The sequence below is a fragment of the Lygodium microphyllum genome, chromosome 18, assembly GCF_053477565.2.
Source record: "Lygodium microphyllum isolate KBCC chromosome 18, Lygodium_microphyllum_v1.1.10, whole genome shotgun sequence".
Lineage (NCBI taxonomy): Eukaryota > Viridiplantae > Streptophyta > Polypodiopsida > Schizaeales > Lygodiaceae > Lygodium > Lygodium microphyllum.
The window spans coordinates 123698122-123711958 of NC_141152.1; the positions used below are offsets into that span (position 1 = coordinate 123698122).

Consider the following 13837-nt stretch of genomic DNA (forward strand, 5'->3'; position numbering starts at 1 on the left):
TCATAAGTGACAGGCCCTCCTACATCGGTAACCAAGACATGATGCATTGAGGGCTGAAATCTATCAGATGGATGTCTATCTCTAATAGACCATCTCACAAGAGGCTTTGCTTCTTGCCCAGCTGCCTGTCCAACACCCTGACCATGAGCATCTACTGTAGCTGTAGGCTGTCCAACTGGCTATGCAGGAGCTCTTAACTCCTTCTGAAATATGACCCTGTGGATCTCAACAACTCTCTCAAGCTGCCGATGCATCTTGTCTTCATGGAAGACTACATCATGACTACGAATGACTTTCCGCTCATGCGGATCCCAAAGAAAGTAACCCATCTCGCCTGCGTCCCCATAACCAAGGAAAATGCATTTGACACTCTTAGGATCCAGCTTACTTCTCTTGTCCCTTGGCACATGGCAAAATGCCTCACATCCAAAGACACGGAGATGTGCATAAGAGGGAGGTTTTCCAGTCCATACCTCCTCTGCAACTTGTAAATCCAAACCACTAGAAGGTGATCTGTTTATGACATGCACAGCTGTACTAATTGCCTCAACCGAAAAGCTCTATGGTAGGCCTGCATGCCTAAGCATACTGCGTACACGCTCCTAGATGGTTCTATTCATCCGCAGTCAAACCATTCTTGGGGAGGGGGGTGTAGGGGACGGTCAACTGACGCTTAATAACCCTCTCATCACATAATTGCTCAAAAGCACGTGAGACATACTCACCCCATTATCTGTCCTTAGGCCTTTTAGCCTATACCCAGACTGGTTCTCAACCAATGCAAGCCATCTCTGAAACACAACCAAGACATCGGATTTCAGCTTAATGAGATAAGCCCAAACTTTCCGTGAAAAATCATCTATGAATGTAACAAAATACTTTGCACCACCCATAGACTGACAAGGCATGGGCCTACAGACATCTGAATGTACCAATGCCAAGGGCTCACTTATGCGTGGCTTAGCAAACTTCTTATGCGTAGACCTAGTCTGCCTGCCATAAAGACAATGCTCACATGAATCAAAACATGCATAATCAAGGGGCGGTAAGTACTGCAAACCAGAAAGCATTTTCATTCCCTTCAAAGACATATGGCCCAAATGGGCATGCCAAAGAGATACATGTGGGATAGGACCCACAGAGAAAACATGATCAAGGGAAGAAGCTGATACAATCAAGGGGTAGAGACTGCTAGCCTTGGCACCTCTCGCAATCACAAGTCTGCTATGAGTGATCTTCCATGCAGAGTCTCCAAAACATACATGATATCTTGCATCATTAAGCTGTCAAGGTGACATGAGACTGCATGTCAAAGCAGGTACATGACATACATCTTGTATAACAAAATTGTTGTCAGAAGGAAACTGCAGCCTAATATCACCAATGCCCACGATATCAAGAGAGCTATCAGCACCCAAGCACACAGTACCCGAAATAGTACGGTATGAATGAAACCACTCTCGGCAAGGTGTCACATGAAAGGATGCACCTAAGTCCAAGAGCCAACGCTGTGCATACATAGAGTGTATCTCTGTCATCTGCGAAGCACTAGAAGAAGCTACAAGGATATAATCATCATCATCAACTTCCTCAGGTTGCATAACATTGATCTCTTTAATTTTAACACTGGACTTTGCAGGCACTATGCTGCGATCAGAAGACTTATCCTGCACTTTGTCTTTCCCCTTATCTTTGCGCCTTTCATTGTGCAGTTCATGGCATTGTGGCGTAATATGGACTTTTTTCCCACAATGGTGATAAGTAGCATCTGCATTCCTGCCACGGGATTTAGTATGTTACTTCCCACGAGACTTGGATCGAGATTTCTGAGAATCCCGTCCACGGCCACTGCCACTGCCATGCTTTCCATATCCATCATTCCTGCCTCTAACTGTCATAGCATGCGACACACAGAGGCATCTAAATTCTTACGATTAACCTCTTCCTGAAGAAGAGCACTCTCAACATCAAATAATTTCAAGGTAGCAGTAGAGGTACATAATGCAGTGTGGAATACATCCCATGACTCATTAAGAGTACCAAGCAAGAAAAGAGGAGTGACATCCTCTGCAAAAGTGATATCCTGCGAAGTCAAGTTCTTGAGCATAGCATGGAACTAGCTCAAGTGAGCAGACATGGTCACATTCTCCTTCATGCGTAGATCCATAAGCTGCTTCAACCAATACATCTGACTCGCTGGACTTTTCTTATCATAGAGATTCTTAATTTTATCCCACAACGGCCATGCACTTTGTTCTTCCTCAAAGACATTGTAATGAACACGTTCTGTGAGAGACAATACAATAGTGGACTTGCATAACTCATCAAGCTCAAGCCATTTCTCATCTGGCATAGTTGCAAGCAGATGCCCGCTTAACCTCAAAGGTTTGATCTGCGATTTCTACACCAACACCTACCAAATTTGTCTCTTCCAATAAGAGTAATTCGTACCATCAAGCTTAGTAATGTTGAAAATAGCATGATCAGTGGATGAACTCACCATAATGCAGGCTGGAAGACTGTAGATTCAAAACTGCTTGTTGTTTACTGCAGAAAATGACCAAAAAATCACCAAAATCGAGGGAAAATGGCGAGAAAAGTGGAATCAAAGCTGCTGCCCACCAAGTACTAGTGAAAATACATCATTTTAGAACATTTCAGCATGAAAAATCCATGTCAATCCATACATATATGCTTGCTATAATAAATTACAGATTTTAGTAAATGAGAGCTAACAGTGCCAAAATCGAATCCCAAGACATTCAGATAGTGCCAAGACCAAAGCCAGCATCATGCGGGCGTAACATAAGCATATGACGGTCGATAAGCATGAATCCAACACCCAAGTATGTCATACAAACATCTGCCAGTGAGTAGGCATACCCCCCAGTCAACGGGGCAAAGTGTTCCTGCCACTACCAAAACTTGACACAAGTAGGTGTCAGCTCACAAAGATACGGATCCAAATCTGAGACTTAGCTCATAAGCATACATTGAACTAAGATATATAATGTATCATCCCAAAGGGTAAGAAATCCCAAAGTCTCAAGTGTCTGTAAAACTGCTCAATAGCATGTAACTGCTCAATGCATAAAAGCACCGCTTGCTCAATGTCTGATAAGCATTCAAGAATGCTCCTACTAGCACAAAATCCATATGTATGAGCTCAAGAGCTCAAACCAAGGCAAGACACAGTGCCAATGATATAAGTCCAGGACAATACATCAATAGTACATCTCGAACATGTAGGTGGTAGAGCATCCGTATGTAACATCCATAAGCATGTAAGACATCAAGTACATCCCAAGATACAACTCTGGCAAGCCAATAAATAGCTCAAGTAAGCTTCGGGAATCCAAGGTCAAGCCAAGACGGAGCTCCAGTAGCAATAGGCTCCAAACAATGTAACTAGCATGTAGTAATGGCATAGGCTAAGCATGTCAAGACTGGTCAGACATAAGCAACATACATGCCATAAGTACATCCAAGACGGAGTATCCAAATGCTTTGCAAAGCAAGCTCAAGCTCAACCAATGATCCCGAATCAAAACCAAGCTCTATGTCGAGCCCCAAGTGTCAATACATCACCATATATGCTCGAAACATAGCCTAAAAAGCATAGGCATAAGCATACATGAGTAAAATGACTTCAATCCAACTGTGTACAGTAGTGATTTACTATTCAAAACTGATAATTTCAGCACTAAAATCAGCTCCAAATGGCTGCCAAACAATAGACATACATTCCCCTAACATCCGGGCATCAAACGGAACCAACCCGGCATCAAATGACAATACCAAACAAGCTGTAGCATCAAATGTCAGTGTAACACTGTCATAAACTGCCTGTGGATTGTTATGACAATCCCAAAATAGTGTTAAATCAGTCCAAATGCTATGCCAGCACTTCAACCATCAAAACCAAGCATCAAAGCATGTTCATATGCCCGAAATAGAGCCTTTCCAAGTGCCAATGGAGGCGGAGAGTTGCTATTGTGACTGTCAATGCTGAAGACACATATGGGAGGGCTGCGTGATTCCACCAATTGTAAATGCTAGTCCTGGGGCTACAAAAAATGGTGGCCAAGCTTTGGAGGGGTCCGGTTAAAGCCAAGGAAGGCGTCAAACAAGCTCCAGCAAGAGGAGAGCAGCCCACATATGAAATGAGAGCTGGGAGTGTAATGGTTGCCCTGTTTCAAGAGGGCTGAAAAATGAGGTAAACCTTGTAAAGAGTGAAGCAATACATATGTGTGAATGCCTTGGGGGTGCCCAAAGGGACCGGCAAGGTGCTCGGGAAGCCATGGAGTGACGGGAGCTCAAAGGAGTCGGATATGGCTGTCGGGAAGGAGACCCAATGCAAGTGGGGAGTCGATGGGAAGCTGAGAATGCCACAAACCAAGCTCAAGAGTCGGAAAGCTGAGATTTGATACTAGTTGAAAGGGAGAGAAGGATCGAAGCTTGGGCTTGAGAGCTATGGTGGGAGAGCAAGAACAAGAAAGAGAGAGACAAGAAATGGGAACTTCAACAGTCACAATGTGTGACCGGGCCTTCCTTTATTCAAACTATCACTAAAAGAATAAAGAATAAAGTGATGGTGACGGGCGCCCGCCACCTACAGTGTGCAGTGGCGGTGACTGTCAATGTAGTAATACACGGGCGGGTAGGCGGAGGCGCCTCTATCCCCAACACACACCTCCTTTAGAATCAGTAAGTTCTTACATACATATATATAAGCAATGTTTGAAGAAAAACGTATGGGTTAAAGTGTTGGGAATAAAGGGCTACCATGCCCGCACTCACACTAGGTGTGGATGCCCTTTTACGGGACATTATACAATATACAATACACCTATCCAAAAATCGAATAAGCTGTACACATTCTAGTACCTACAAATGAGTGTGTATGTGTGTGTCTCTCTCTCAACCTGCATCTCCATTGACACATCTTTGAATCTCCATCATGGATCCATCTTCTACAAATTGGTATCAGAGCATGGTTCTTGGTGAAGGAGCTCTTGACATTTTGACTCGGCAATAGTCAAGCCTAGAAATCCAACTCTTGGCAGCCATGTCTCATTCTTAGAGGTTTGTCTTGATCTCTCCTTTCTTGGCACTCATCAGGGAAGCACTGGAGCTTCATTAGAGCATTTTTTTAGCTAGTCTTGAGCTCATTTTGAAGGGCATTTGAGCACACATAATAGGGCAGTTGTTGCATACCTCTCATCATTAGAGATTGGCAACTCTATGCTCAATGCCTTACTTCAAGGCTTCCTAAGGAGATTCTTGGTGGTCTAGTATAGCTCTAAAATATCTCTTTTGTAGCATTGGCACCCTGTAGGCGAGTAGTGCAACATCACCCTGGTTGTGCCTATTTGCAAGCTCTTTTTCTTGGCTTCTTGACGCCTATACATAGGCTACAATTTCTCTTTTGGGACCCATTGGCTTGGACATTGGCTACACACTTCTAACACTGATATCAAGCCTTGGCATTGGTGTTTAGAGTCCTCCAATTGTAGATATTGGCTATAATATACATGCAACCCTTGTTTTGAATTGACATTGATCAATGATTATGCCTATTGGATGCCAACACATGCTCATATGATGTAAACACATTGGGAGATGATATGCCTTGCATCTAAGGTGCTTTTGGCCTAATTTTAGCATGGATTTTACTCAATTTACACCAAGTTTTGGTTGCTATAATAGCAAGGCTGAATGCACTTGGTAGAGATTTATGCCATACCTATTACTTTTGGGCTATCTCTTGGGTGCTAGTAATGTAGTGTATATGTACACCATAAATGCCAATCATTTGGAGGTGACTTTGGGTATATTTTGAGCTTGATTTGGAGCTAGGAAACATTATCTTGGCTATGGAAAATTGTAGGCAACAAGTACCATATCTGTAAGTGATTTTGGTTGGGTTGTATGCTTTTAGTGAAGGTCTCTAATACTATTTTGGTACTAACATAATAGCATACAATTGAGTAGTGATTGCACATGCTTTGTGCCTCTCTTTTGAGTTGAAAATAGATTAGTTTATGTTGACATTTTTTAATGTTGTATACCGGGAACAAGAGCAAGTAATGCTATATAGATTAGTTTATGCAAATATTTTTTGATGATGTATACTAGGAACAACAAGTATCATCTACATATAGTTTACGCCTAGAGCTACCAATCACTATTTGGTGTGATGCTTTCATGTATGCCATTGATCCGAAATATATTGGCTATGCTAGAATATGATCACTAATCAGTATTGAACACAAGAACTTGGAAACATCTTGTTGGTTGGATTTTGCATCTTGGTTAGTTGTGGACAATTTGGGCTTGTCTTTGGTGACATTTCCTATCATTTTGGGCTAATAGTAACAACTTATTGCATATCAAGAAGCTTGAGGGCACATAGCTTTGTCATATGGCAGAAGCAGTGCCACAATGTCTTGGTGCAAAAGAAATAGGTGAAGCCTATCAAGACAAAGAAGATACGACTAGTAGACATTCAGAAAGAGGATTGGGATGAGCTTGATGAGCTTGCATGCTTCACTATTGAACTATCACTTGCAGGCTCTTTGTTGTTCAACATAGAGAAGTTGGACTCTACTTATGCTATGTGGACTAGACTTGAGAAGTTGTATGCTCAAAAGAATGCTGCTAACAAGGTTTATTGGTTAAAGAGGTTGATGGATCTTCACATGAAGGAAGATATAGTCGTTTCTGTACATCTCAATGACTTCAACTCGATTTTCAACTAGCTGATCGCTTTGAAGTGTAATATTGACGATGAGTTCAAGGCCACTTTGTTGCTATGCACTTTGCTTGAAAGTTGGGATACATACATGATAACTATGAGCAACTCAAATGCAATGCTTATGCACTTTGATGTGGAAAGCTCTTTGCTTATGGAAGAGGCGAATCGACAAAATAATGCAACAAACAAGTCATTCAATGCGTTGCATACTAGAGGTAGGTCTCACCAAAAGGGGAAATGTGACGTAGTAAATCTCATGGGAAAGATGTTGAGTACCATCATTGTGGCAAGAAAGGACACTTTAAATGGAAATGCTATAAGTGGAAGAAAGAGAAAGGCAAGGGTAAGAAGACTGATGATAACAAGGATGAGAAGAAGGATAGCCAACCTACAAAGAAGAGTAATGTCAAGATAGAGGAAGTCAATGTGGTCAGTCATGAGAGTGACAGTGGTAGTGATGTACCCTTTGTCTCTTCTTGCTTTAGTGCACACTCATTGGTAACAAATTTGAGTGATGACATGCATACTTGGATCTTGGATTCAAGTCCTTCTTTTCATGTGACACACCATCATGGGTGGTTCTTTGACTACAGTGATGCCAGACATGGTGTTGTCTACTTAGGGGACAACTATGCATGTGATATTGCAGGCATTAACGGTGTGCGGCTAAAACCTCAGCATGGTTCAGTGTTTGCCCTCCATTATGTGAGGCATATACAGTGGCTCAAGAAAAGCCTGATAAGCACATGGCATCTAGATTACAAACACTATCGCACTACTTTTGGAGATGGCAAATGGAAGATATATAATGGATCTAGGATAGTTTCTCATGGTTCTAAGAGTGATACCCTCTATCCATTACATGTACCTAGTGTGTGTGACCATGTTGTTGACATTATTGAGTAGCCGAGTGTTTCCTTATGGCATGACCGATTGTGACACATGAGTCAAATTGGAATGAAAGCACTTTCTCGTTAGTGTTATTTACCGTGCTTGAGGTATGTTGCTTTTGACCATTGTGATCATTGTGTCTCTGATAAACATGCTCAAACATCACATAAGAAGTCTCTTTTATTGATATCTTCTTCTTTAGAGTTGGTACATTCAGATGTATGTCAAATTCCAGGGTTGTCTCTAGGGGGATCACTTTTGTTGATGATGCTACACACAAAGTCTGGGTATATCCTATCCATCATAAGGACGAGGCTTTGGATAAATTCAAGAAATTCATGGCATTGGCGCAAAATATGATAAGTAAGACACTCAAGTGTCTTCACTCTTAACAATGGTGGGGAATATGTATCTAAAGTCTTTCAAGACTTTTGTGACAGTAAAGGGATAAAGAGGAAGCTCATTGCCCCTCCTAATCTACCCCAAAATGGAGTCGCAGAGCATATGAATCAGACCATTCAAGATAAGGTGCGCACTATGATGTGTGATGTTGCATTACCCCATGGTTTTTAAGTAGAGGATGTTATGACAATCATTCATTTGATTAATTTGTCACACTGAATAGGTCTTTTGGGGTGGGGGGGGGGGGGGGGGGGGGGGAGTCCCTCAAGAAGTGTGGTTGGGAAAGCCATCTTCATATGCCCATCTCAAAGTGTTTGGCTACGAAACATTTGTGCATATCCATAAGAAAGAGCACAACAAACTTGAGCCAAAGTCCTCTAAATGCATTTTTCTAGGATATGGTGATAAGGGTGAAATGGCATATCGATTATGGGATCTCGAGAAAAGGAAAGTGGTACGCATAGCAATGATGTTATATTCCTGGAATAAAAGACAAAGGAGGTCAGAAGGGTTGTATTTTGGGAAGCTATACCAGTTGGAAAATACTTGGTGTAAATGGCTCTGAAAATGTAGGGAATAATGCTAAAAATGATCAGTAATAAGCAGTTTCCCATGATGTCCCGTAGTCTCAACAGGATAACATCCAATTAGGATAGCTGAAATTGGCAAGACAACATGTTTAAAGTTCAAGGCAGCAAGCTATAAATGCAGATTTGCATGCCGCCCCAGCACCCAGCAAAGGTGGAGCCTTTGCTCTATAGGTCGACCTGACCTTCAAGGCAACTAGATAGGTTTATTCATTTTACTCAGTATGTTGTAGATTATGTCATGTTGATTGATTGTGGTGAACCATCATGCTTCAAGGAAGCAATGGACATAAAGGGCAACAAGAAATGGCATAAGGCTATGCTATTAGAGTTGGAATCTCTTGAAAAGAATGGTACTTGGAACTTAGTGCATTTGCCTAAAGGGAAAAAGATACTGCCATGCAAATGGGTTTATAAGGTGAAAGTGGATGGCATCCTGATTGCAAGGAGAGATATTCATGCCTTGGATACCCTGAAGGAAAGCCTACATAGTAGTTTTAACATGAAGTATCTTGGCGAGGCAAATCGTATTCTTGGAGTGCGGATACTCAATCATGACAGGTCAAAGGGTCTTCTCTATTTGCCACACCAAGAGTATGTATCCAAGATTTTGCAGCATTTCAATATGGAGGGGAAAAGTGATTGGTGTTCCATTGGTTGCATATGTGAAACTCGGTGCAAAGGACATCCCTACATCTGATGAATGAAAAGGCTGAAATGGCCAAGATTTTGTATGCTTCAGTTGTTGGTAGCTTGATGCATGTTATGGTTGCTACACATCTTGACATTACATTTGCGATGGGAGTGGTTAGCAAGTACATGGCACGCCTTGGCAAGAAGTATTGGGAAGAAGTGAAGGGTATCATGAGATACCTTGATGGCACAAAGGATTTGTGCATCTACTTTGGGAAGAAGAAGGCATATGTGGTTAGCTTTACAGATGCAGAATATGTTGATCATTTAGGCTACAGGAAGTCTACTTTAGGATATGTATTCATCTTCACAAGGGGAGCAATCTCGTGGATATCCAGGCTATAGAAGTGTGTTGCATTGTCTACTACAAAGCCAAAGTATGCGGCTTCCACTTAGGCATGCAAGGAGGCTTTATGGCTCTCATGTCAAGTGGGAGAGCTTGACATTACAGAGGTTCTTGTTCTCCATTGTGATAGTCAGAGTGCTATCATGTTAGTAGGAAATCCTATCTTTCATACAAAGATAAAACACATACATGTGAAGTATCATTTCATCACAGAGATACTTGACAGTAAGAGCATTGAGCTTGTCAAGGTACATAGAGATGATAACCTTGCAAACCTTCTCACAAAGGGTCTTCTAGTAGAGCGGTTTGCTCCATTGTCGCTAGATGATGGGAGTTGGATAGGTATAGGTTTTCAGTTTTGTACATACTTAGACTTAGCTAATTCTTTCACTACCTTTAGGCACATTACCTTTAGGTGGGAGGTTGTTGGGAATAAAGGGCCAATGTGCTCTCATCCACACTGGGTGTGAATGTCCCTTTATGGGACATTATACAATGTACAATATACCTATCTAAAAATCGAATAAGCAGTACACATTCTAATACCCACAAATGAATGTATGTGTATCTCCTCTCTCAACTTGCATCTCCATCAACACATCGTTGAAGCTCCATCAAAGATTCGTCTTCTACATAAAGTGCTAGTTTTTGTAGCTAAGATGCATACAAATCCAAAGTCATCAACGTCTCATTTATAGGTTTTTACAACTCTAGTACAAAACTTGTCATATCAATGGTCACTTACACAACCCTCTTGCATTGCATGCACAAGTAGTACATGCACAAGTAGACTAATCCAGCAATGTGTTTAATATGTTTTCTACTCTTTGACTCAAGTTTCCCATCTTTGTCAATGCCACTAAAGAGAGACTCCAATATTGCCAATCCTTCCAAATGAGGAGGCTTCATTTATTCAACACACTCCTTGATTACGTTCTTAATCCTAGATTCTTATTAACATATCAAATATGTGCATGAGCATAATCTTCCATGTTCACTTCCACAACCTTCTTGCATTGTATGTGCAAATAGTACATGTAAATTAATATGTGTGTCTAATATGTTTTCTACCCTTTTTACTCAAGTTTGCCATCTTTGTTGATTCCACTCAAGAGAGACTCCAATATTGTCAATCCTTCCAAATGGCGAGGCTTCATTTATTCCACACACTCCCTAATTATATTCTTAATCGTAGATTCTTATTAACATATCAAATTTGTGCATAAGCATAATCTCCCAGTTCAAGTTTTCAAATGAGTTGCCACCATTACAGCCTTGAATATCCCTCCTAGTCTTATAATGAACACACTTTCATCTCACTCCTTCCCCATAATGTTTTAAGCATGCCCTTGTCTTCATGCCTTGTTTTTTCTGTCTTGTTAAAGGTAGGATATAAGTACCGAAATTCCCTTATTGAACCAAAATCATTAAGGATGAGTATTATTAGGAGCTTTTTGGCTATGCCCTTAGTCTTGTTTGAATTTGAGGTGATACTAATATTTTTAAAGACCTTTGAGAGCAACATTTCTCTTATTTTGAGGAAATTTCTTGGTTTTTATTAGTCCATAAGCACAACATGCCCTTTAGTGTGGCAAAGTTCTTAATGTGAAAAAAGATATGTATTTAAACACTTATATGGCATATTTGGGTGGTCTTACAGTAAAAATTAATCTTTATTAAGATTTTTTTATCATTCATTTGTCATTATTGCTTGAAATTTTTTGTTATTTATATAAATATTAAATATACTTGTAATCACTATTGTCACATATCAAGTCTACTATTTAATAAGCTCTTAGATGTAGAGATTTTACTATATCTTCTTGTGTACAACCTTTCTTATTCAATGAATTTTTTCATTTTATGTGTACTTTGATATTACCTTTTATTTCTAGACTTTAGAAGAAATATTGTGTTTGTTCATATTAGGATTTACTCTTTGCTTTTATCTCCCTTCATATAGTACCCTTTGTAACCAATCTTTGGCTCTCATTTTGCTAACCATCTAATAGAATGTTTGCACTCATTGCTCTTACATGATCATAATCATTTTGTGCTCTTGCATGTAAGGTCTTATTTTTCCTTTTTATTCATTCAAATGCTTTTTAATATTTTTTCCTCTTTTACTTTCTAGTTCTAATTGATTGTACTACTTGAGATCACATATTAGTGCCCTTGTCCATATGATATTCTTTACTCTTTGATTTCCTATAAGTAATAGGATTATTATGAACATTTAGCTCTTATTGAAATATCTTAGATATGTGCCAATTCTCATAAATAATGATATTTTGGAGTTCACTAACTCAATATAAAATTTATACGCTTGAACTGAGGGTAAAATGTAATAAGAATTTCCAAAAGAGTTTCTTCATATACAAAAACAACTAACAGGAAAAACAAGAAAACCATAAATATGCAAGGTTTGAGCTTTCCAAATTTCAATACTCTCATAATACTTACTTGTTATGTTGTATAGGAATCCATGGAGGCACCAAATTGTGCTGCATGTGGGGCACCATCTACTCAACGATGTTCAAGATGTAAAGGCGAATGGTAAGATTTCCTTTGCTTGTAACTACTTCCCAAACATTGATATTCTTTGACTATGATCTTATATAGAATTAGAGTACACCAAAGTGAAGACTAATATTATCAAATCCAAATCATGTGGTATTTCTAAAATATCAAGCTTTCACCTCTCTATGATACCTCCCTCCTCATAATGACCTCTAAGTAATGGTTCTAGTGCATTAGGAAGCGATATTATTGTATCAAAAATTCAAATACAAGTATTATTCCACCAACTTTCATGGAAGGCAAGTTAGATGGTACAGACTACACTATGTGGAAGTTAAAACTTTTATGTGCAACCTCAAATCACTTATGTTTAAAGAATTATATGCACTATTAATGGAGAAGAAGTCATGGCTTAAAGCCTGAGAACAAAGCAACAATGGAGATGTTGTATTCTCTACCACTCCAAAAGGTAAAGATGGTTCTTCCACCAAAAGCAATGGTGACAAAAGGAAGAAAGGTGGTGTGAATAAGTTTCAAGGAGAGTTCTACTATTGTAAGAAGAAGAGACATGCAATTGTAGAGTTTCATGTCAAGAAGATAGATGAGAGGAATGGTGTGCTAAAAAGTAAGGGAAGGAGGGAGCTAGAATGGCCAAAGAATAGCTCGAGTTACTAATAGAAATCGTTGAGAATGCTCTCAGCTCAAGAAGCATTGGCCACTCACTCATGGGTATTGTATAGTGGTAGCTCTCATCTTATGAGAAATAAGAGAAGTCTTTATGGTTCTTTATAGCATCTATAGAAACCATCACTATGACAAAACAATGCAAAATTCCTAGCAAGGGGACATGTACTCTTTCCTTTGTTGCCTTAATTGGTGACAACAAAAATCTTTCAAATGTGTTGAATGCTCCAAATAGTAAGAGAATTTGTCATCAATTGCTTCAAATTGGTCTTGAAATTCACATTGACAAGCTCAAAAATTATTGATAGTGTTGGTAAAGTTGTTTGGCAGAGAAAAAATTCTTGAAGTATTAGGCTTTTTATGTCTCGACAATACTTCCTCTTGGTGACCTCCAAGTGAAAAGGCTAATACCATATATTATGGTAGTGATGTGTGACCATTTTAGGAACACCTAGGGTTTTTCCCTCCTCAATAGGTTTCTTTTCCTCAAGTTGGAATGCATGTTACCCCAATCCATTTTAGAGTTGTCTACTTGTCTTTGTATCTTCTTCTTTCTTATTATCTTGCATATTAGAGTTGTGATCTTCCTCTTCTCTATCATCACTTGCATTCCTACATTGCCATCTTGTTGTCATTCTTAACAAAAGCAAGGTTCTAAAGCTATGTATGCCTACCTCTAATTTGCATAGACAAAGTGGAGGCATGTCATAAGAATAGTCAACAATAAAAGAAGTGCTCTAATACCTACATTGGTGAATCCTAACCCTCCAAGTATCTTAAGGGAATGTGCTTTTTGGTTAGCTAATCGAATCCCTTTGAGACTAATCTTCCCTTGTTCACATAAAACCTTTAAATATTTTAACCACTTCTTGTCATGCTGATTCAAAAAATGAGTGAGCATGCAAAAGGAAGACCCCCTATAATGGGCATAGAATCATTAGTAGCTACTTTAACCAA

The 13837-nt window shown here is 39.7% G+C and overlaps 1 protein-coding gene across 16 annotated transcripts in view; it reads left to right on the forward strand.

Annotated features, from left to right (window-relative positions):
* Positions 1–13837, forward strand: part of LOC148021332 (uncharacterized) — a 293723-nt gene that overhangs the window by 278588 nt on the left and 1298 nt on the right. For 15 of the 16 annotated variants that reach the window (XM_087698141.1, XM_087698124.1, XM_087698131.1 and 12 more), the window contains one exon: positions 12156–12232. In XM_087698141.1, coding sequence (XP_087554267.1) covers positions 12156–12232 — 77 coding nt within the window. Of the gene's footprint in view, positions 1–12155; positions 12233–13837 lie in introns of those variants that run through there. The other variant, XR_015694538.1, reaches the window with a different exon arrangement.